We start from the raw sequence: 24,806 nt of genomic DNA, 5'->3' as shown, positions 1-24,806 counted from the left end.
AAATTAATAAAAAAAACTGTGTATTTAAAAAAAAATGTATTATGCAAATGATAAAAAAACAAGGCCGCCACTTCAGTAAAAGGTAACATACAGCAACACAAAAAGTTAAATAAAAAATGTGACCTGGTCCCACACCACATAAAAGATCATCAGCTCTAATAGAATTCCTAATAAAGATCTTTTCTTTTTACTCCATATATCCATCAAAGGGGATGAGAAACACAAACTGTATCCATATTGTCATCAATAACAATATGAGGATTCAGCCAATTGCAGTCCAAAGGGAACAGTTAACAAGACATCTACAACCAAACGCGTTTCATCTTGGGAGCTAGATACAGTATCAATCTGATTGCATAAAGGTCCCTGATGAAGTCAGTTTGATGCTACAGTAAGTAGCGTCATAATGCTACTTATGAATTACAACAGGAAACAAAGTTGAAAGTAAAAGTGTAAGATCTTAATAATTTACAAATCAATTATAATGTTAAGACCACTTAGTGGAAATGATGATATTTTTCTGCCTGTTCTAGGTAGTAGCTTATGGTTTTGTCTAAGGAAACCTGTATTCACACTCAGTAAATACAGCAGACCACAAATGCATCTGGCCAACAAGACCATTACATACTGTGTTCTACCTTTGTTCACACGCTCTGTAATTAACCCTATTCTCTAGGTGCTGGTAGCTACCTCTACAGTGTAAACACAATTAAGGGACAAGATGAGAAGTTTATTGGATCCCCAGTGATTGGCGCAGTACGAGGAGCCCAGAATGTCATTTCATCAATAAATGTTACCACACTCCAACAAATACACGGTGCTCAAAAACACCAACCCCAGGCGCTTAGAACAAGAAATAAATAAAAATACAATTATAAACAAAATAGTTTTATGCAATACTTCTCTTATGTATGGAATCAAGCATTATCGTGGGATGATATTAATTCTTCTGTAGTATTTGTTTTGCTCAGTTCTTTTCCACTCATCTTACCATGTAAGGGGCATTTCACAGTTTGAACAATTAAATAAGTATATATCTTAATGCATGCTAATTATAAACATTTCATAATAATGGCTGGAGCCCCAGAGCACCTTGGTAATCTACTTACTTTCTTCGGTACTCTTTACTTAGTTGGGCGCCCACGATCTCCATCGCGGGCGTCGTGGGTAAAGAAATCGCGGTGATCGCAGGCATCGCGGCCAGTACATTACCGGCCGCGACGCGATCACCGCGATTTCCCATAGGGTTCAATGTTAAATTTAGTGCTGCCCGCGATTTTACATTCAATGCTTCAATGGCCGCGATTTGCCCATAGGAATCAATGTTAAATGGGCTACAGAGCCCAAATAGGCACATTTAACACTGAAATGGTTAAATGGGCTACAGAGCCCAAATAGGCACAATTAACACTTAAATGTCCCCCCAAATTTGTAACGCCACCCCACGATCCACGCCAACCCGAAGCGTGGCGAGCGCAGCGAGCCCGCGAGGGGCGGCGGTACGTGTCCTCCGACCTTTTCATGCCTTACTATCCACGTCGGCGTGGAGTTGAGAATAGAATAGTGTGGCGAGCGCAGCGAGCCACCGAGGCCCGAAGCGTGGCGAGCGCAGCGAGCCCCGCGAGGGGACACGGATACCTTCACAGTTATACGCGTCCCCTCACGGGCTTCACAGGTGTCCGTGGCGACGTGGACACCTGTGAAGCCCGCGAAGGGACGCGTTTACCTGTGAAGGTATCCGCCTAACCTCGCTGGGCTCGCCACGCTTCGGGCCTCGGTGGCTCGCTGCGCTCACCACACTATTCTATTCTCAACTCCACGCCGACGTGGATAGTAGGGCATGAAAAGGTCTGAGGACGCGTACCGCCGCCCCTCGCGGGCTCGCTGCGCTCGCCACGCTTCGGGTTGGCGTGGATCGTGGGGTGGCGTTACAAATTAGGGGGGACATTGTGCCTATTTGGGCTCTGTAGCCCATTTAACATTGATTCCTATGGCCAAATCGCGGCCATTGAAGCATTGAATGTAAAATCGCGGGCAGCACTAAATTTAACATTGAACCCTAAGGGAAATCGCGGTGATCGCGTCGCGGCCGTTAATGTACTGGCCGCGATGGGCGCGATCACCGCGATGGGCGCCCAACTAAGTAAAGAGTACCCTTTCTTCTTATGCTAGATCAGTGTTTTTCAACCACTGTACCGTGGCACACTAGTGTGCCTTGAGCTGTTCTCAAGTGTGCCCCCAGATCTAGAGATGCCCAAACCAGTTTACAGCCACCACGAGTTCAACTGTTTCTTACTAGACTTTTCTTTTCATGTAAAGGGCCAATGTATTTTATTTTTGTTACCTGTGGGGACCAGTGTGATTGTTTTCTATATGGGGGCCAATAGGTTTGTTTTTTTCCTGTGGGGGGCAATGTGTTTTGCCCGGTGGGGATCTCATGGTGTGCCTTGGCAATTTTAAAATCTTATTTAGTGTGCTGCAAGGTAGAAAGGTTGAAAATCATGGTAAGTAAATGGGCACCAAAATATGGGCAGAGGCAAACACAGGATTTGCAAGTTGGTTTTTTTTATAAATAAATTATATATGTGCTAAAAGATGTCAAAATGGAAAGTGAAAGCAATTTTTGCATCTGTTTCAAGCTTGCTGGATATGGAGATAGATTGAGCTGTGAAGACAGATTGGAGGTAGGAGCAGACAGGGACTGGGTGTGGAGTTTGTGGGCTAAAAACTGACACAGCTCAAAGTGAAAGTACATAGCCCACGACCCCCCCCCCCCTCCAACTGTCCTCAGACTAGGGGGAGGGGGGTTCTAGGTCCCCAGAAACCCCCCTCTACATGTTTGAATGAAATGCAGAAAATGTGCCTGATGGGGTGATATCTGAGCATTTGATCCTGCTTTCTGTGCATTCTGTAACAATAAAATAACTATATACAGCCACTTCACTGTGACCAACAGCAGCATATAATAACTCTGAGCCACCATAAAGAATGCCTCGGCATATATTTAAAAAAAAGGCAACAAACCTCTCTCTATAATAAGTAGTGGTCATTCTAGCACCCTGCATCTTATTAAAAGGAAGTAACAACCTCAGGTTTTGCTGGGTTTTTTTTTGTATATTTTGTGACGACAGGCACAAAAAGCCTATTGTAAGGGAATCCTTAGTGTTATTTCACATTTTTGTTGCTTGTGTTTGATCTAAGTAAGCAGAACCAATGCAGTAAATCACATGCACAACAGAGATATAGGGAGACGATTCAGAGGAGAGGTGCTAAGTCTGCCTAGCATCAAGCTTCTCCCTCAACATTCGTTAATCCTAAAGTATTTCCCATTATTGAGAAACTTCTGACTGCTGGATCATCTTTAGCTAGTGTAGAAATTTTTTTTTTCTTTTGGTTTCGTTCATTCAAACCTTTGAAACAGACAGGAAACTGAAAAGGCATCTAAACTAGGGTTGCTGTTCAAAAGGTTTAATGCCAGGGACATATCCAGTGCTATAGCTTAAAATTTAGTTTTTTGTGTTTGTGCGTTACTCTGAAAATTACTTTTCCATTTTTGGTACTTGTTTCCTAGCATGGCGCCACCGATTTACATTGTATGGCATCGGGTCTGTAAAATCGGTTGCATCGCATGCGACCAGATCGCATTGCATGCGATGCGACCGATTAGAGCCACCATGTTGGCTGATTCCTATGTTAAATGCCCCCCAAACCCGATTTTTAATTGTATACCCACCCTGATGGGTAATTACTATGTCAAATGCCCCCCCCATTGTTAACGCCACGCCACGATCAACGCCAACCCGAAGCATGGCGAGCGCAGCGAGGCCGCGAGGGGCTGCGGTACGCGTCCTCTGACCTTTTCATACCCCCACTATCCACGTCAGCGTGGAGTTGACTTTATATAGTGTGGCGAGCGCAGCGAGCCCCGCAAGGGGACGCGGATTACTTCACATGTATTCCGAGTCCGCTCGCCACGCTTCGGGCTCGCCACACTATATAAAATCAACTCCATGCTGACGTGGATAGTGGGGGTATGAAAAGGTTGGAGGATGCATTCCGCCGCCCCTCGCGGCCGCGCTCGCCACGGTTCGGGTTGGCGTTTATCGTGGCGTCGCGTTAACAATGGGGGGGGGGGGCATTTGACATAGTAATTACCCATCAGGGTGGGTATACAGTTAAAAATCGGGACTGGGGGGGGGGCATTTAAAATTGTAATCAGCCATTAGGGTGGCTGTACAATGTAAAATCGGGTATAATCGCGTCGCATGCCATTGTAATGGCATGAGATGCAACGCGATTTTAAAATTGTAAGGGAATGTCTTAAAAAGCCTAAAATCTGGTCAGTCGGGTCTGATATGGTATGCGATGGGTTATGGTATGCGATGGGACCCGACGGGCGCTGTGCTAGGAAACAAGTACCGCATTTTTTATTATATTTAGTATAAAATTGATGGGAGTTGCAGATGGAATGTTGCCCATGGCAACCAATCAGATTCTACTTATTTAGCACCTTCTAGAAGATAATAGATCCCATCTTCAATAGAACGTCTGTCTTAAGTAAATTTTCCCCTTAATATTAGAAAGCATCATATGTATATGTCTAGTGTCCACGAAACACTGCCATCTGCTGGTAGAGAGTGAAACTGCATCTCTTTCTCACACATGCACAAACACAGACGTTAGCAGACTAGCTTTCGAAGCTTTTTCTTTGAGCAGGCTTACTAGTTAAAACATATTTGATTAAGGTTTCTAATACATAGCAATGTTTCTCAGTATTATAACAAACAGGGTTTACATTTTTTTCTGTCATTAAAACATTAATGAAAAAAAAAATTTAATAAAAAAAAGCAGGTTTAAAAAAAAAAAAAAAAATTTAATGTTTTTTTTTCCAACCCTGCAAGCCATCCACTGTAACTAAAGACACACAACGCTGCCACACTCTATGCGCTCAGATGCTAAGAGTAACAAACACTTCTATCTATATAGGTCTGGTGCTGAGACCAGGTGACCTGTGCCTTCCTTTACAAGGTTATATGGTATTGGCTGTCTAGACGCTGTGCTGCTTGGCGGGCATGTGTTCCCGACATGTAATGAGCCATAAACCAAACTACACCAACATACATATCTTCTCTTATCTCAAAATATCATCCAACACGACCTCTTTGCTCCTCCCAAGATCTGCGTCTCTCATCCACACTCAGTACTCGCTCCAGGACCTTCTTCGGGCTGCACCCACTCTGTGGAATGCCCTCCCAAGCACAATAAGACTCTCCTCCAGTCTCTAAACCTAGAAGCGTTCCCTAAAAACACATCTCTTCAGGCAAGCTTATCAAATTCCAGAACCAGTCACAGAAACTTGCATTCTGGTGGAATCGATGCAATAAAGAATACAGTATCTATCCTTATGTACAGTACATAAGGATAGATTGTAAGCTTGTGAGCAGGGCCCTCCTACATTTTGACTGTCTGTAAATACCGTTTGTTGTATCACTGTCTCTTTTGTAAAGCGCAACGGAATATGCTGCACTATATAAGAAACTGTTAATAAATAAATAATGTCTCAATGTAATGTATGTAATGCCTCCCCCCGTCATCCCTGCTTGATGCTGCACTATATATCCACAAAAAATTCCTAGTGTGCGCAAGCACACATGGCCAATAAAATGATTCTGATCTCTATCCCCCTTTTAAAGTCAACAATGAGGATATGTTGCCATCCTAAGTATAATGAAGTGAATGTAATACACTGCAATATCCTCTAGGTGGCGTTCTTCCCTTAGCAAATACAGATTAGAACCGGCAAGTTATCTGACAATAGCAATCATTACGAATCTTTTTAACATTTGGGCCTACACATTCATGTAGTGTGAGTGTGGCCAAAACATCATCTAGAATATAGAGGCACCATTAGCTCGCTGCGAGATGAGCACATACATACTCATTGGCAGTCGCCAACCACATGATTCACAATCTGTCCTCACGAACACACGATAGCCGTGATCTGCAGCTTTCTCTGCCCATACAAGCGTCAGTCTTTGGTCTAGATGTGTCCACATACATCTCAATGCGATAAAAGCAGCGTTTTACGTAACACGTGACCTCCAAGTGACTCTGTACCGCCGGGCGTCTTTCGTGCATTTTTTCCATTAAATAGTGTTTTATTTGCAGAAAAAAAAAAGGTTGCACAAGCAGCTTCTGCTGCCAAACACAATATGTGGCATACTTATATTCAGTGCGCGACTGCCACCGTAGCTGCATAAGAAATGAAACATTACAGTGTTTTCCTGAAAAACAGTGTAGGGTACTCTTTACCTAGAACGGCGCCCGCGATCAGAATCGCGGGCGTCGGGGGTAAAAAATCGCGGGCATCGCGGGTAAATCGCGGGTACATCAAAATCGGGTACCCGCGATTTTCCCATAGGGAACAATGTTAAAAAACCTGATTGACCGCGATTTTACTGTAAAATGCCTCAATGCCCGCGATTTTCCCATAGGAATCAATGTTAAATGGGCTACAGAGCCCAAATAGCCCCAATTAACCCTTAAATGTCCCCCCAATTTTTGTACGCCACCCCACGATCCACGCCAACCCGAAGCGTGGCGAGCGCAGCGAGCCCGCGAGGGGCGGCGGTACGCGTCCTCCGACCTTTTCATGCCCTACTATCCACGTCGGCGTGGAGTTGAGAATAGAATAGTGTGGCGAGCGCAGCGAGCCACCGAGCCCGAAGCGTGGCGAGCGCAGCGAGCCCCGCGAGGGGACGCGGATACCTTCACAGGTAAACGCGTCCCTTCGCGGGCTTCACAGGTGTCCGCGTCGCCACGGACACCTGTGAAGTCCGCGAGGGGACGCGTATAACTGTGAAGGTATCCGCGTCCGCTCGCCACGCTTCGGGCTCGGTGGCTCGCTGCGCTCGCCACACTATTCTATTCTCAACTCCACGCCGACGTGGATAGTAGGGCATGAAAAGGTCGGAGGACGCGTACCGCCGCCCCTCGCGGGCTCGCTGCGCTCGCCACGCTTCGGCTTGGCGTGGATTGTGGGGTGGCGTACAAAAATTGGGGGGACATTTAAGGGTTAATTGGGGCTATTTGGGCTCTGTAGCCCATTTAACATTGATTCCTATGGGAAAATCGCGGGCATTGAGGCATTGAATGCAAAATCGCGGTCAATTAGGCTTTTTAACATTGTTCCCTATGGGAAAATCGCGGTGATCGCGGGCATCGCGTCGCGGCCGTTTATGTGCTGCCCGCGATGTCGCGATCACCGCGATGGGCGCCGTTCTAGGTAAAGAGTACCCAGTGTAGCATAGAATTTCGTATGCAGAGATAGCGACAGTCACACATTAAATATAGACAAGTCACATATCATTTTAATCAACAGAAGCTGCTTGTGCTTCCTATTTGCTGAGTTTTGCAGATAAATTACTATTTAATGAAAAGTCGCAAAAATGACGCCTGAAACTACCACGACTAGAAGGGATGTTTAACACAAAAGGAGGCTAGATGTAGGTGGACACATCTGTATTCTATCTACAAATCCTGTACACCATAGGGCTGTGTACCTAGCACTCATCTATAATAAACATACTCTAGTTACAGCTCAGTCTTTATTTCTCACTTTGTAAAGCACGGGTACTGTGTGAATAAGGGGATATAATAACAGCAGCCTGGAATAGACGGATGTAAAAATGCTCAGAGGTAGCATCACGATGGCAAGGACATTGGCAGCTCCTTGTAGATTACTGTGCCAGCTCTGCCTGTCTGTTTAGCTCCTGCGACAGGGCTGTGACTGTTCCCAGCACTCGTTCCCGGTCCTTGGCAAGCAGGCGAGTCCCGCATCTCTGCATGAAGCGGTCCGGGTGCCACGTCACCCTCTGTGCCCTTATGTAGCGTTTATACGATGTTACATCTGATGAGTCAGCACCTGCTGCTATGGCCTGTGCCATCTGCTTAGCAGTGCCACCCGGCACAGGCCATGGGATGTCACTATAACCCAGCAATCGAGCACCCGTACCTAAATCTGTGTTCTCCGTATTGGCATTGCCAGTTTCACTTTCGGACACAGCGTCTTCCAATCCGCTATTGTCATGCGGTGCGCCAGTGTCCGCTGTTGCCCCCGCTCCCTGAAAGAACTCCTGGCATTTCTTCTGATAGCGCTCGCTCTGCGCCTCGCGCAGCTCTTTCTCCATCCGCTGTTGCCTTTCTAGATGCCTTTGGTCCTCTGCTGCACTGGAGGTTTCCTCTGTGAAGACTCTTTTGGTCTTTGCTCGTGGACGCTCAGACTGGCGCTTTCTAGCCTGGTGCTCTCTGAATATGCGATCAGCCCAGGACTCAAATGTCTCTTCGTCAATTTCTGGATCTGAGTAGTAGTCGTCATCTAAAAAAAGTGTGAAAAATAACCATTTGTTTACAGACAACCTACAATACAATACTACAATGTGTGCAACACTAACATGCAATCTATAGTTACTAGGGTATACCGTCGTTTGGTCGACACATTAGTTCAAAATGTATTGGTTCAACCAATGACGGTCGACATGGCTAAGGTCAACAGGGTCGGAAGGTCGACAATGGCTAGGTTGGCACAAGTTTTTCGCGTTTATTTTGAGCCGGCGTGTGCCGACAGGCGGTTTTCATGCCCAACCATAAACTAGGGCGTGGAGGAAGAATAGAATAGAGTGCCGAGCGCAGCGAGCCAGGCGAGGGGATGCGGGACACTTTGATGGTGTCCATGTCAACATTCGGAACAAAAAAAAAAAAACGTGAAAAACGACTGTCGACCTAGCCATTGTTGACCTAATGCTTGTGTCGACCTTACTACCTATTTTATGTGTTGTCATATGCCATGTCAACCTTCTGTGGTCCACCCAATGCATGTTGACCTTATTTGTGTCCACCCAATTACCCAAACCTGTTACTAGGGGTTACTGACCTTCATACTGGCCGTACGATTCCTGGTACTCGTCCATGCACTCCCCCAGAAGTTTCTCTCTCCACTCTGCAGAAGAGGCTCCGGTCTGAGCTTTAGACGGAGGGGTGTCCGGATGAGAATTTCCTTGCTGGAAAAGAATCCGAAAACAAAAGTAATAAATAACAGTAAGGTGACCCAAACTACAGTAGTGGTAGCTAGTTCACGCTCATCAATGTAGGAATTCCATCAATGCTGCCCACGGTGTACATGCTGTGATGGGGAGTCGCTGGTCAGTATTACCACACCTGGATCACCTGCGAAGAGCGATTGAGAGTTATGGACACCTGTCAGCTACAAAGGCACAAGGACTGTGCTGTCTGAGAGATATCATTGTGTGTCACAGTGCGCCCCCTAGTGACAGACCTGATCATCTGCGTTATCGGTTTGATTTGTTGACATACATAATGTTGACAATAATAATTTAGATTACAGCATGTAGACAGATTCCACAAGTCAATGTTGACATGGTGTAAAATTTGACCTTCAGACTGACTACATCCCTAGAGGGACACCAAATCTTATTGAATCCTTGGTGCATGTTTTGGGCCATTATAAAATTTAGATTTGTAAATGTTTTGGATTAATTGTGTGCAACATGGCTGCCTTACATGGTACATTTGGGGTCATCTCTTCTAGGGGTAGACTATTATGCCAAGGGTGATCCTATGCAGTACGCCCAAGATGGCTGCCTCACTTGGCACTTTAGAATGCTCAACCCGTGGGATAAGTGATAACCAAAATGCCTACACCAATCCTGTATTTTGCCTTCTGTACACTGTAGGTTTTCTTATCTGTGTGGCTTGTCTACTGCTGTCTTACTTGAATCTTCTGTATTACGTGCATTGTTTTTTAATGAATGCAAAGTGCCTCGAGTCCTGTTGAGAAAGAGCGCTATATAAATAAAGTCATTATTACAACTTAATTTACTAGTGACATCAGAGACACTACACGACTATACTGCAGCAGCTTTCGGTTCCCAGATATCTAATACGCTGCATTTTCAAATAAGCATTCTGCAAAATAACACAATATCTGCCTCAGATGTCTGCAGTATCAATAGTCTCAATGCTATTTCATGGTCACATGGCGAAGATCTATGTTAAGCTATTTTCGCAAGATGTACCCGGAAAATGGTGTCCCCTCTCCCAGAATTTTACAGATTACTAGAGATCCTGCCACAGGAGGGTACACAGACCAGGAAGGTTATATAACATGTACTTATAAACCACAATTGTAACTCATACTGTACTAAGAGAAAAGGTTACCATGACGTCTTCGGCCAGCCTCAGGATTATTCGGGGTGTTACTCCCTGATGATTTGGAGCATCCATAGACTGCGGGCATCGTTTCAATATTGGGACGACTAAGTCTGTGTACACTGCGAGGAAGCACAAAAACAGACAGGATAAATATGTTGTAAAGCTTTACCTGATAACTGCCAGTTGGCCCTATAAGTAGTCTGATTCCGGCACCTGGCCCTATTAGTAGTGTAATACTGGCACAGGAATGCATACGTAGCTTGGGTCTGTTAGAATTGGCTCGTGGCGGCACACACATGCTGGCAATATAGTTATTAGTATTAAATAATAGTAAAGTTTAGCTTGGCACTCTGTGGCTTGTATGAGATATAAAGACTGGTACAAGAAGTAGATGTATTTTGTTGTAGAGCTTTTCTATTTCTCCTTTGGTGCAGCCCCAAGACGTAGGCATTCTTCTGTTAATTCTAATCCATAAATAGTCTCACACCACAAAGTTTACAAACGGATATTCAAAAGTCATCTATGTCAATATTGGATTTTGTATGTAGAAAAAGTGGACTGGTGCAGATAATGCTCCACAGAGATAGATAGGCCCTCCAGCTGTTGTTGAACTACGCATCCCAGCATGCCCTGCAAGGATTAGCAGGATTTGTACAAATAGCAAAACTATAGCAGGGCATGCTGGGACATGTATTTCAGCAACAGCTGAAGGGCCTTTGGTTCCCCATCCCTGCCAAAAGGGATTACTAACGTATATATATTCGAAAGATCGTTTTCTTGTACAAAATGTTTCAACTGGTTATTATTATAAACGTTAAGATACTAATTTAGCACAGATTCTTCATAAACACCACAGGAAAAAAAAACTGAATAATTTAACCAATTTCACCCTGTCTCCAGGTTGTACTATTGTGCTATGAAATACACCATGACCGGATTCCTGCACACACATCTTCTCACCTCTCCATTCCCCTTTCTCCACCTCCCTGGCTACTATGTGCAGGGCATTATTGCCAGCGGCATCCGTCTTCATGGGATCAGCTCCTTTGCGGAGCAGCAGAAGAACGCAGGCATCATCGCTGCGGGCGCAGGCAGTGTGCAGCAGGCTCTGTCCTCCTGGCAGTGGCTGATCCAGCTGTAGGTGCCGGTGGCGACGTATGTAAGACTTCAGGCGGACAACGTCTCCTCGCTGGACATAGCGCAGAGCACGTAGCTCCCGTTGGAAAGACATGATAGCTATGCTGGAGAGAGAGAGAGAACGTTCAATATACTATGCAAATTAAACTTGAGAGGCTATGGGGTAAATTTGCTCAGATCGGAGTTATATTAAATATAGGATGTTGCCCATAACTGTCTGGAAAATATGCACTAAGCTTCAAAAGTGATAAAGTGATAAACAACCAGCCAATCAGCTCCTACCTGCCATGCCACAGGCTGTTTTTGAAAAGTGTCAGGCAGGAGCTGATTGGCTGCTTGTTTATCACTCTCCATTTTATCACTTTTGAAACGTAGGGCATCTGGCCCTCTGTTATCTTCTAGAAGATGTAGAATTTGATTGGTTTCTATGGGCAACATCCTTTCTTCAATAGAACTCCTATCTTAGTAAATTTAACCCTAAGTATGAATTATATGGTTAGTCATTGAGTGATTTAAATATGGCAACTCATAGAACGCAGCAGGGAATTTTAGTCATAAACCATTTTAACAATACAAACAATCATAAACAGTTGTACCAAGCCTGTCCATAGCATCCAATCAGCTTATACTGTAGATAGCTTTTAATATCTATGATCTATAAAATGCTAATAAGAAGCTATTTGATTGATACAGGCACCCCCCACTCAATATGACAAGCTTATCATATTGCTAAATACTGGATATACATCCAGTATTTTATGGCCGGCCACATGTCCACAAACAGGTATAAATCACTGTAAAATATTGAAAAGTTTCTTCCCAGTGTGTAAAGCTTTAAATGAATGATAATGTCGTCTGGCTGCAAGCAGTCAGTATTCTGTAAGGTATGGCGTTAGTGTTCTGTTCCTGCTACAGGCGATCAATGTACATAGGATGGATTAAAAGCTACAAGTAACACCTATTGCTCAAATCTCCCGAGTGCCGGCAGCACCCATTGTTGAATAAACCGAGGAGGGCATCAGAACATTTAACAACTTTATATGGAGGAATACTGAACAAGAAATATATAATCTGCTGACATATACAGGTAGGTAGGTGTGTGTGTGTGTGTGTGTGTGTGTATATACATACATACATACATACATACATACATACATACATGATGTACATATATCTCTGCTGATACAGATATAGAGATTTTTTACATGAGTAATGACTTATTAGAGGGTAGAAATATGTCTGCGGCAGTGATTGGCAAAGGCTGGAGAGTTCTAGAGGAAATGCCACACGAGCTGAGCTACATGGGCCGCCGGCAGCAGAGGCCCCGGGTCACCAAATAAAACACGGGTAAGTGGATGTACTCTACTCACCCGGCTTAGTATATAAGATGCAGCAGCTTCTGCCGCAATGTGAGCCACTTCCGGGTGTACTGGAAGGAGTCAGCTGACCACTTCCTGCTCTGCCGATAAATCTTCCCCCGGAAACACAGTATAGGCATCTTACTGGCCGGAAGTGAAGCTGATGTCTGTTACTATAACATGACTGTGCAGCAGTCTGATCTCCTTAGTGATGTACAGCAAGCAGTATACATGCAGCAGGGCTGTAATAGGCATGTCTGTGCCCCGATAGATGCCTGGATGTTCTCTGTATTGCACCAGCTGTCAATGAATGCACACATGACCCCAGCAGCCACCAAGCATTATTACTATACCATATTGTAAAGCATCACAAGGCGCCGCACAAAGGCACACAAGGGGTTATTCAGACCTGATCACTAGCCAGCAAATATGCAGGGCAGGTGATAATCAATAGACAGCGCATGTGTTCAGCCAGTACTATAAAAACCTGCTACTTTTTTTTTTTTATCGCTGGCGTAAGCAAGTTGATTGACAGATACCCGGCTTTTGTGGGTGGTAAATGCTATTTTCTGGTAGTGTCAGGAAAATCAATGTGCCCTGTTGTTTACAGAGAAGTCGTGTGACATCAGCTTCGCCCCTAGTCTGCCTGTTTCCATCGCCGCCACCGAGTCAAGTGAGTGAGTTTTGGTCCGATTTAACCTGATTTCAAATGATCGGGCTGATAAATCAGAGCAATTCTCATGTGTTTGACATCCAGTTTGTTCTGATGCGCGGTCCCGTGTGAGCCGGCAAAGGGACGCAGAGAGGTGAGCGGAAGGAGCCGGACGGCTGGCGAATAAAATAAAACAACAACATACAAATGAATGGGCAGCCGCTGATCGGATGACAGCACTCTCTCAGCCAATCAGTGGCCTCCCAAATAGGAGGCCGCTGATTGGCTGAGAGAGCTCTCAACCAATCAGTGGTTTCCCATTCATTTGTATGTTTTTTTTTTCAGCCTAGGTATCGGGGCATTTAGTCCTAGGCTACATACAGATTGCTGACACTGGAAAAATCATTTGATTGTGAGTTATTGCAAATGGATTTGCTGCTAATCGTAGGCCTGCAAAGAGATTTCACTCTGGCGGAGCGGTGCATATCTGATCGTAGGGCTCTGCAATTTAGCAGAGCAGCAATCAGGAATGAATAACCCCCACAATGCTCTGCCCCTTCCTGATTTGGGGGGAGGGGGACAGTCACACTTTTTTCGTGTACTGTTCCACCATCCTGCAAAGTATGCACACGGCATCGAAATATATTGTACAGAGGCCGGAGGGAGCAGTGTGGTGGAAAACGAAGGCATGGCGCTCGGCTGTGGCACTTTTGCATTGTTCTGGATTGCCACAGACAATTACTGTGACTGCAATGATAAATTAGGTTATAAATCTAGAAGAAGATAATTTTGCGCTAGGGATGGCAATCTGTGGGTTAATTATCCATCTTGCCATCATACCTATAAATGGACCTGTTTACATATTTCCAAGCTGTTTCTACTTACACATTGCATATAGTTGTTAATTACACATTACATATAGTTGTTAACCACACACCTTACACCTTCTATTACCACACACCTTACCTAATCAGTTACCACACACAATACACCCAGTTGTTACCACACACATTACAGCACATCAACAACGACACAATGTAAGAGCATTATTGTAATGCTTTGAAAGAATTTTAGGATTCTTGACAAATTAAAGTACTTACGCTACACTTATATTATGGTAATAGTACATTGTGGTGCATTAAGGTGCGTTTTTACTATGACTTTTCCTCACACTTTCCGTCACAGTGTCAGGGAGGGTAGGTCCCCTACAACCCCCCAGCTCAATAGCCAACAATCTTTAATGTTTAAAAGTTTTATTTTATGTGATGAATGAAATGAATGGAAGCTTCCACTCTTTGCTGCCAGTCTCCCGTGCCCCTTCCCCCCATTCCACAGGGGACCAAATGACATGGATTGCGTTACTGAAGCCCCACACACCGGTATGCAATGCCTGTAATACCAGCATTGCATGGCAGGGGGCATGGTCAGAATGATGCAATCATTCTGGCCATGCCCCCAAACACAGCATTTCACTTATAGCCTCTACTGTATATTGCAGCCTGTACTTGCTCTTAAAGAGCTTCCGTTTATGTCCTGTAGGATATACCTGTGTCCTGTATGTACTTGCTCTTACTGAGCCTCCATTAATGTCTTATTGTATGTATCTGTGTATTCTTGTCAGTCCTGTGTTGTCTTTGTGTTGCTATTAGCGACTATTCTGTTATAGGATCCTGTAGTTTGTCGCCAGGGCTGAATAAATAAAAATAAAGCAGCACTGATATTACAATGTAACAATATTTATCACACACAATATTAAGAACAATAATATGACATTAAAATGAACCATATGGTATAAACGAAATTTGAATTATTTCTGGGGTAGGGTCTCTTACTTCCAACCTTTCACATTATGTTGACACATATTTACAACCACGGGTGTCCACACTGAGGTCTCACATCAAAGACACGACCCACTTTTTAAATCTAATCAATCAAATTAAGTGGAAAGACTCATACGCATTCATGACTTTGGATGTACAGAGCCTTTATTCTAACATCCCCCATCAATTGGGTGTTAAAGCGGTAGAAAAAAGACTCTACCAAGATGGGGACCTCAGTGTGGAACATATTCAGTTTATTCTTGATTCTATTACGTTTATACTCAATCACAATTATTTTTCATTTTTAAATACCCACTATCTTCAGACTATGGGGACGGCCATGGGGACCAGGTTCGCGCCCAGCTATGCTAACCTCTACATGAGGGAGGTAGAAGACCTCCTCGTGTGGGGGGGTGGCTGGGGGGCGAGCCTGGTCCTCTATGGCTGGTACATAGATGATCTTTTTATTATTTGGGATGGGGATCTATCTTCTGCACTCCCTTTTGTCACACACCTTAATTCTAATTTATATAATCTCAAATTCACGCATTCTTTTCACCCCACAAAAATGGACTTTTTGGATATCAGTCTGGAAGCCAGAGAGGATAAAATTCATACCTCAAATTACAAAAAAACTGTAAACACAAACTCGTATCTGCACTATCACAGTGCACACCACCCCTCTTGGAAGAGGAATATCCCCAAGGGCCAAATGCTCCGCCTTAGACGAAATTGTTCGGACATACAATCATTCGAGTCACAGGCAACAGAATTGGCCAAATCATTTACAACAAGAGGCTATCCTGAACATTTAGTCAAAAATGCAATAGAAGAAGTTAAAAAAATATGATAGAGACAATCTACTGGTTCCCAAAAAGAAAATTATTGCAATCCCAAAAGAAAAAGGAATTTATTTTATCTCCACCTTCAATTCTCAATACAAAGAGATAAGAAATATTGTTCAAAAAAATTATGATATTCTAAAACAAGACCACACCGTAAGAGAAGTACTACCCACAAAACCTTCATTCATCTTTAAAAGGAATAGAACATTAAAAACCTTGCTGGCTGCTAGTGAACTAAAAGAGACAAAACATAACAACAAAGAATCAGTGATAACATCAGGGGTTCCAAATATGTGGTTACCAAATAAGATTCAGGGCTGCTATAAATGTGGAAGGAATTCATGCATTACCTGTGGACATATTCAAAATAAGACGAAATCGATTTTAATCGAAGGAGAAAAAAATCCCTATATCATTAAGAACTTCATAAATTGCAATAGTGATTATGTCATCTATTTACTAACCTGTACATGCGGACTCAAATACGTGGGTAGAACCACCAGACCCATGAGAGTAAGATTCCTCGAACACCGCAGAAATATTGTGAACAAGAACATATTACATAGTGTGTCCCGCCACTTTTTTGAGCATCATAAGAGTGACCCTAAAGACTTAAGTATACTGGGTATAGAACAAATTGATACCACCAAACGGGGTGGGAATAGATTTAAGATCCTGTGCAACCAAGAAATCTATTGGATCTTTAAATTCAATTCCCTTTATCCAAAAGGCCTAAATGATTCACTGGAGTTAAATGTTGTTTTATTATAAGCATCCCCCCTCTTTCTGTTGTTTCCCTTTTTCTCCTTATTTTTATCCCTGATAGATTAAGAAATGATCAGCACACTGGCCCTTATTCTGATCGGTGCGTACTTTTCCTGAATTCTTTCGGATGGCGTTTTTTAGCCGTCTGCGCATGCGTGGAGAACGCGACGCGCATGTGCCACGCATGGTCTCCGTACTTGTTCTCATTAATACCGTACAGAAATGTGCACCGCAATCACTCAGGCAATATGGGTGTGTTATGGGCGTCATGCGGAATGACACAGGGGCGTAGTTTCAAAGTGGGCTAAACTGGGCGGAAACATGGGCGGACACGGGGGAGTACACATATTTTGGTAGGCGTGCATTCGGACAGCACGCCGAATGCACGCGAACAAAAAGGGAAGAAATGTGCGGTGTCCAAAAGGCTACTCTTGCTTTGCGGACACCACTCGGTCATGCGCTAGGCAATCGGAACGCCTAATCAGGACGGACGCACCTCAACCAATGTCACCTGAACCAAATACAATCACATACTTTACCCATTACTTGTTAATTACACGCTTCTCACTGCTACAATTGGAAGCATTGCAGCTTAAAGGGAACATTACATGCTGCACTTGTCACACACTTTTACACTGCAAATAATGCACACAACTTAATATTAATAATACTAATACACATGGCACTTCTGCATGTATCAATTAATACAGACATTTGTGGGGCCAAAATAACATTTATTAAAGAAACTTTTGAAAAAATTTCAAAAACATCACAAAAAAAATGGTACCATAACAGGACTAAAAAGAAATAATATAGAATAAATAGCCACAGCAGAATCATTAGGAACACATCAGGTGGCTTCACAACAAAAGTACAGCACCAACACTTCAAGTACAGCACACAGTAATGGTAGCCGAAACAGGGCAACAGGGGAACCAAACATGACATTTGAACCGCGGCCAAAAGTGGTGACCCTCGGCACGGATTTGGACACAGGATGCTGACACACACAGCTCAATGGAAGATTTGGGAAGACATAACGGTGGAGATCAATGGGGACACAAGTTCATTTGCGGGCACGTTTGCCCCTGGCAGGCTCCTTGCCACGTGCAGAAGCTCTTCGGCCTCGTCCACGGCCAGAGTCAGATGGTGGCTCATGTGGAGCACATGCTGGTGAGGGGGTGGATGTTCTTCCCCCTCTGGCAGCAGGGAGTGATGGTGTTGGTAATGCACCCGAAGCGGGTGACATTAGGGCCCTATTGCTGGTAACTAGCTCCACTATAAGTTCATTATGGCGGAGGAGGAGGTCATTTTGCCGCAGGGCTTGATCAGCCAGCACCTGCAGGCTAGCAGCAATAGCTTGCTGGCTGGCACTCATAGCCTGCAGGCTCGCAGCAATACTCTGCTGGCTGGTGGTCAAACCCTGCAGCACCTCCTCGGCCCTACGCACCCGCTCGAATGCCGACTCTCCCTGCTGCACAATACTATCCAGCACACGGCCCCACATGGACAATTCAGCCGCGGACAATCCCGGCTGCTGCTGCACGGGCCTGCTACTGGGGCCAGGTGGCACAGACTCCACAACCTCCTCAAGAGAATCAGGACCAAGCGGTGGGGATGCTGTTGAACGAGAAATTACCAATTACCACACATTCCATGCCAAATTTAAAACATCTACTTATGACCTGGCAAATAATTACCTTCAAGCGTAGAAGCCATCACTTCCGCTGGGGACTCACTGTCTATAGTACTCACCCCCCGGACCTCCTCCACTGCAATGCAGCACTGGGCCATCTCTTCCAGGGGGGTGAGCTCCAGCTTTGATGGCATGGGGCCAGCCCCAGAGGTGTGGCTGTGTTCCCACCGCTGGGTCAATTTCTTCTTGAGGTTGCCTTTGAAGTCGTGCCACCTGCAATCAAAGTGTACATATTAATACATGTAACTCCTCATGTTTGCTGTAGCACCCATTGCAATATGAAACATAATACAACATGTGCCTACTGACACCAAACTTACATTATATTCATTTTTCAAACCAACCCTTAGAAGATACAAAAACAGTCACCCTCCAATAACTATCAATTCAATGTCATGGCCAACATGTCTGTGCCTCCAAGCAACGTGAACACCCATTGCCCAACTCCATCTAATATTGAATGTAAACATTACTGGACTTGTACTACTCAAATGTAACACACATGTACTTGCCTCTTCTTAACATGCTCCGTCTGACGAACTTGTGGAGCCACTGCATTAATCTCCGCCGTTATCTCCTCCCAGATCTTCCATCTCCTTGTGTGTGTCAACTTGACCGCTGGGCACTCTATTAAATCACGTGCCCGGGTCACCAGGATGTCAAGCTCCCGCGGTTCATATGCCATGTTTCTTGTGGTTGGTTCCTCTGTTGCCCCACTGCGGCCACGGGCACGGCCACTGGCACGGGCACTGCCACTGCCACGGGCACGGCCACCGGTTGCTGTACTTGAAGTGCTGGGCTGGCTAATCTGTTGGGAAGCCACCTGCTGTGTTTCCAATGATTCTGCTGATGCTGAGGATGGGCCAGCTGCTGATTGGCCTGATGTTGATGGGCCATCTTGGTGCTCTGGGTTGAGGGGGACATAGGTGGTGTTGGCCTCCATGCGGGACAAGAGATTCTGCACCACCTGGTCTTCCTCTGACTCTGAGCCAGCCATGTTTGCAACAAGTGTTTGCCTTTCTAGGACAACTTTAAATACTATTTCTGTAATTGGCGTTAATCAGCTGCAACCTGCGTTCCGTACGGCCGCGTCCCGTACGCCAGCGTCAACCGTGCGGCGCATACGGGCCGCCCCTTGGTGTTGAAAAATATTTCCAAAAAACCTGGCAAACTCAGTAAGTCTGATTTATTAGCTAAATGCAGATTCCAACACCAATGACCAAATAAAACTGAGGTCACACATGAAATGTATATTTGAATGTACTTCTGTACTGTGCACTTGTTTGCTATGTAGTACAACTGACACTACCCATTCCATATGTCAATCCAGTCCACCACTTAGCCACAAGTAATCAGTGCTAGCATCCAAATCATATGTGAAAGCACTCCAAATTCAGGTTAGATGCTAGCTACTTTTCATTCCACCTCTGTAGTAGGGGCCAGTAGAAGGTAAGTGTACACATGGCAGCATGGCCTAATTTTGGGAAAAGGTCTGCCACTATTTGCTATGTTTCTGCTGCATAGCTTTCATTATAAATTAGCTGTTTAGTACCTTGTTGAGTTAGGTGTAAGTGTCTAGTGATGCAGACTATTTCACCTGTTGCTTATACCCATGTTTGGTGAATGTTATAGATTAGATATAATGTGTTTCCATCTTATTTTACACTGTTTAGGATGGGTGTGCGATGCAATGGGTTAGCCGTCTGTTCGGGCGCATACACGCTGTTAGTGTAAAAATGAACAATAAAGTTAATACCAAATATCACTCTGATCAACCAATGACAGCACATGATTGTTTGATTTGTGCCATTGCTAAGATGGCGGCTTATGGCAGAGCAGCACCTTTTTCGCCAGCAGAGCTGAGGACACTGGTCTCCGTTATGGAGACCAGGCTGGGGCGGGCGGGCCCCTTTATAACGAACAGGCAGAAACGCTCTGCCTATGCGGTGGCCCGCCGCCGTATATACGCACGCACCCAGGTGCGGCGGACCATCGCTCAGCTGGAGCGGCGGTGGTCCGACCTCCGGCGCAGGGAGCCAGAGAGGCTGCAATCAATAAGGGCCAGCATTGCTAGATGTGAGTATTCAACAGTAAATGTGGATTTGGACATGATTGCTTACCTGACATTATTTAATCCACTAAGGTCACCAGCCTGATCATGAGTTAAACATGGCATACAATATATGAGTGCTACTTCCTGTTTGACACCCTGTAATGGTCATAAAATATGTTATTGGGGAGGATTAATGCTTGTGATGCTTACAATGGGCCAAATGTCACAGCATACCTGCCATGTTACAGGCTGTGTTTTGTAAAGGCCACTGAGGAGCTGTTTGCATGTACAATTATCAGTACTTATAACCTTTGCATTTATAGGTTGATAAGGCTTAATACAAATTACCACTAATTGGCACTTTTTGATTTTTCCCAAACACAGCACGTGCACGAGCAAGACAGGCCCGGGAGGAGGCAGAGGCGTCCCAGGCCCAGGAGGAGGCAGAGGCGTCCCAGGCCCAGGAGGAGGCGGAGCCAGCTATGGGCGAGGAGGAAGAAAATGAAGAAGGGGTGGCGGAGGAAAGGGATGGAGTGGAGGAGGATGTGTGGCCAGTGGAGGCAGAGGTGGTGACTTTCGACCACGAGGTGGCAGCCGAGGAGGAGGTCGTGCCAGCCGAGGAGGCCCAGGAAGAGGGGGAGGATGAGGAGGCCTGTGAGGTGGAGCAGCCGGCCGAAAGTAATATGTATACATAAAGAATCGTTATTCGTTTTGACATCCACTATTTGATATGTAGCACTGTTGATTCAAATGTGTTTAAAAATACTATAAAGGCAAACAACAAATTGGGTAGCAACAGACACACTTTGGGGTTAGATAGGGTGGCCAAACCATCCCTTTCATCCTGGACACATATTAATGACACAGGTTGTGCGGATGGCTTTCAGGTCGAATTGAAGTGCCACTGAACCTGTGTAGTTAATCTGTATCCAGGAAGAAAGTGATGACTTGCTCATGTAAGGGTTACATGTCCCTGCTGGTTGCATACAATCTGTAGCCTCATATAGGTGAGTAGAGTTTACTGGTGAATGATCTTTGTAAACTAGATTCAGTATGGCCTAAATGGAGTATGGACAGGCGTGGCTTATACTGGAGTAACAAGTGGTCAGTGCCCCTGGGCCCTCCTCTAGCTAACCACCCCCTGCGGTCTGCATGTATGTTTTGCACCATAATTGTGTGTGGATTTGGTCTTAGTAATGCTTTTGAGCATGGGAGTGGGTTAGTGCTGCAGCCTCCCCTAACTGGCATTCTGACAATGATTTCTGGAGCAGACCATCAGCAGGCAAGCCATGCTTGATTGCACAAATGTACTGAGCATTCCTGAGAGTTGTGTAACTCCCCTGCCAGGCTCCATCATATAACAGACACTGAATTTTGTTTGCCGAATTGTGATTGGTGCAGCGCGTGGCATGCTTCTCAGAGCTTAGTCATGGGTGGGTTTGGATTGAGAAGGAGCAGTATGACTGTGAGGTGTTCTACAGAGTAAAGGGTAGAGGGCCAAAATCAGGCTTTCCATGTAGTATGTATGCATGTATGTATAGGTGTATATCTCATATATATAGTAAGATATGTGTGTATATATATATATATATATCTATATATTTATATATAGATATATATATATATATATATATATCTCTATATATAAATATATAGATATATATATATATATATACACACACACCTGTCACAATGCATGTTTAAAATGTGGGTTTGACTATGTTAAATGTATGCATGAATATCATTAGTCATTTTAAAATTTGAATTTCCTCCACAGGTGAGCCTGCCCAAGCAGAGGAGGGTCGCCGTGGGGCTCTCCTTCGTCTACGAGGCCTGATGCGGCAAATGTTAAGCCTCATGGACAGCATCATTGATGCGGAAAATTAATTTTCAGTTTTTTATTCTTGTTTGTGAATAAATATTTATTTAAAGTTCAAAGTTGTCAGTGTTTTTTCCTAACATGCTAAAGTATATGTGTAAGTTGTTTAAAATGTTTAAAATAAGTAAAATGTACATAGTGTATATAGATGTATGTTAGGGTCACATGCTGTAAGAGTTAATGTGTGTCATGAATGAAGTAGGAATGTGGGTTAGTATAGATGAGCATTTAATTGATTGAAATTGATAACAATCCCTTTTTCAGGAGGTTGCCTAATTGCCTAAGTGGGTCATGTGATCGCTGTGTGTACTCAGTACAAAAGTGTTGGATTGTGCGTAAATACTCCGCATCGGGGCGTACGGACAGCTTCCCGTACGTTCTGACGCGGTAAGACCGTGCTTGTGCGGGAAGACCGTGCAAGAATCTGTACGTTTCCACCGCACACGCACGGTTTGTATGTCGTCCGTACACACGCCCTGTTCTTAAAGAGTGAGTCCGTCCGAATGCGGAGGACACGTGGGCGTTTCTACGGACGATGCCCGCACGCCGCCGCACAGCGTGGCGTGCGGACCGCACCGTAAGAATTCGGGAATATCCGCACCGATCAGAATAAGGGCCTAAGGGGCAGATTTATTAAGCTTGGAGAAGAGATAAACTGGAGATAAAGCGGAGAAAAGGTAAAAGGAGATAAAGCACCAGCCAATCAACTCCTAACTGTCTTTTTTAAACACAGCTGATTGGCTGGTGCTTTATCTCCTTTTACCTTTTCTCCGCTTTATCTCCAGTTTATCTCTTCTCCAAGCTTAATAAATCTGCCCCTAAATGATTGCAATTAAATTGTCCCAGCAAAATATGAGTGTGTATAATCTGCCATATATGAATCATATCTAATAGCATATCCAGGAAATTGTCCTTTTACTATATATTTGAATGTAAGAAAAATGATTTTCCATCTAGATAAAACTGATGAACCCTGCTTCTATATATTTGCTGTTCCGTATAGAGCCATATAAATTCGCATAATTGGACATGAAATTAGATATATAATAATATAGAAATGGACTCTGAACTCTCTTCATTTATTTGTCGTTTCTGATAGGAAGACTATAATGTATTCACTACCTGTAATATATGCTCTTCTACTTTAATATTTATGTAATTGTAATCGCATTATGTCCCTCTGAAATTTTAGGGTTCTACACCCATCCCTTATACTGAATATGAAATAGATATGTAACAAGTTACCTGAGATATTCTGTGTTTCTGTGCATAACATATATATAATATTGATAATCCGAACATAGATTAAGAATATAAACTAATATAATAAACTTGGCTTATTCAGCAGGTCAAATTGTCAAAGCAGACGAATTTATACCCAAGTCCCCCTTGCGTTTCAAAATCCAGGATATAGTTAATCTTCCTGCGTGTCATACGCAGGAAATGATGTAGACTATTCCATGACAACGCAGCGATACTTCCGGAGGCTGTAAAATTATTATCCGGAAGTATCCGCATCCATGACAACCGGGAACTACAGTGTCATCATCTGTAGGTCGGACATGACGTGCGCACCGACAGATGCCGGGCGTAACGTCACCTCCGGGCCGGTCGGAAGTATCCGTATCTATGACAACCAGGAACCACAGTGTTCTTGTCTGAAGGCCGGACATAACGCACGCAATGATAGATGCCGGGCGTAACGTCACTTCCAGGCCGGCCGAAACATACTTTATTAACTGAATATACATTGCACTCGTGATCGATAAGATCACCACCCAGAGGATTGGCTACCATTATATATCCCACCCTAGGGGAAGTAAGAGATACTCGATATGCCAACAGATAATTATTTATGTCAAACAGAAGCTGTGAACCGGAAGTGATTGGTTCACATATGACAGGGCACTGACCCGGAAGTGATTTATATGATATATACGATTTTTAAAAGTCGAATTGCATAATAAATTTGTGTTATATAAAAAGTAGTGATATTACTGTCTCCGAGTAGGTCTATTTTATGTTTTTTATGATTTTTGTGATACTGAACCAATGTGTTATGCAATGTGCTGTTATGCAATGTGTTGACAAAGCAGTCAGCAGCACTGCGAAACGCGTTGGTGATATACTTGTCTGGACCCCCATTGTTTCAAGGACTCCCACCTTTACATCAAAGGACTGTCCTACCTGCCTAATCATCTGATCGGATGCCCACCATCTTGGAAGTCTCAAGCCACAAACATCGTTGGACACCTGACCACTCGCAGCAGTGGGACTCCCGAACAGGCTAATTCCGTCCATGCCATCGGTTGTAGTCCATAATAACAGCTTCAGGGTACCACCAAGTGGCCAATAAGGACTATCCCATACC

The 24,806-nt window shown here is 44.3% G+C and overlaps 1 protein-coding gene across 1 annotated transcript; it reads right to left on the bottom strand.

The window, feature by feature from the left end:
* Positions 1–7,588: 7,588 nt before the first annotated feature.
* On the bottom strand, positions 7,589–12,880 carry NFKBIL1 (NFKB inhibitor like 1). Its single transcript, XM_083160076.1, has 5 exons — positions 12,738–12,880; positions 11,191–11,471; positions 10,237–10,349; positions 8,933–9,059; positions 7,589–8,377 (listed from the first exon to the last, which is right to left on the bottom strand). The coding sequence occupies exons 2-5, from the start codon at positions 11,459–11,461 to the stop codon at positions 7,740–7,742; spliced, it is 1,149 nt and encodes a 382-aa protein (XP_083016202.1). The 5' UTR covers positions 11,462–11,471; positions 12,738–12,880; the 3' UTR covers positions 7,589–7,739.
* Positions 12,881–24,806: the final 11,926 nt, after the last annotated feature.

The sequence above is a fragment of the Crinia signifera genome, chromosome 9 (genome assembly GCF_055691185.1).
Source record: "Crinia signifera chromosome 9, ASM5569118v1, whole genome shotgun sequence".
Lineage (NCBI taxonomy): Eukaryota > Metazoa > Chordata > Amphibia > Anura > Myobatrachidae > Crinia > Crinia signifera.
This window is presented reverse-complemented; position numbering and strand designations above follow the sequence as displayed.

Excerpts from the sequence above, each read along its gene's own strand:
- NFKBIL1 (XM_083160076.1), bottom strand. The coding sequence starts at position 11,461 with ATGTCTTTCCAACGGGAGCTACGTGCTCTGCGCTATGTCCAGCGAGGA. Across the intron at positions 10,350-11,190 it reads GGAGAAAGGGGAATGGAGAG|TGTACACAGACTTAGTCGTC; the intron begins GTGAGAAGATGT and ends GCTTCCTCGCAG. Across the intron at positions 9,060-10,236 it reads GGCTGGCCGAAGACGTCATG|CAAGGAAATTCTCATCCGGA; the intron begins GTAACCTTTTCT and ends ATTCTTTTCCAG.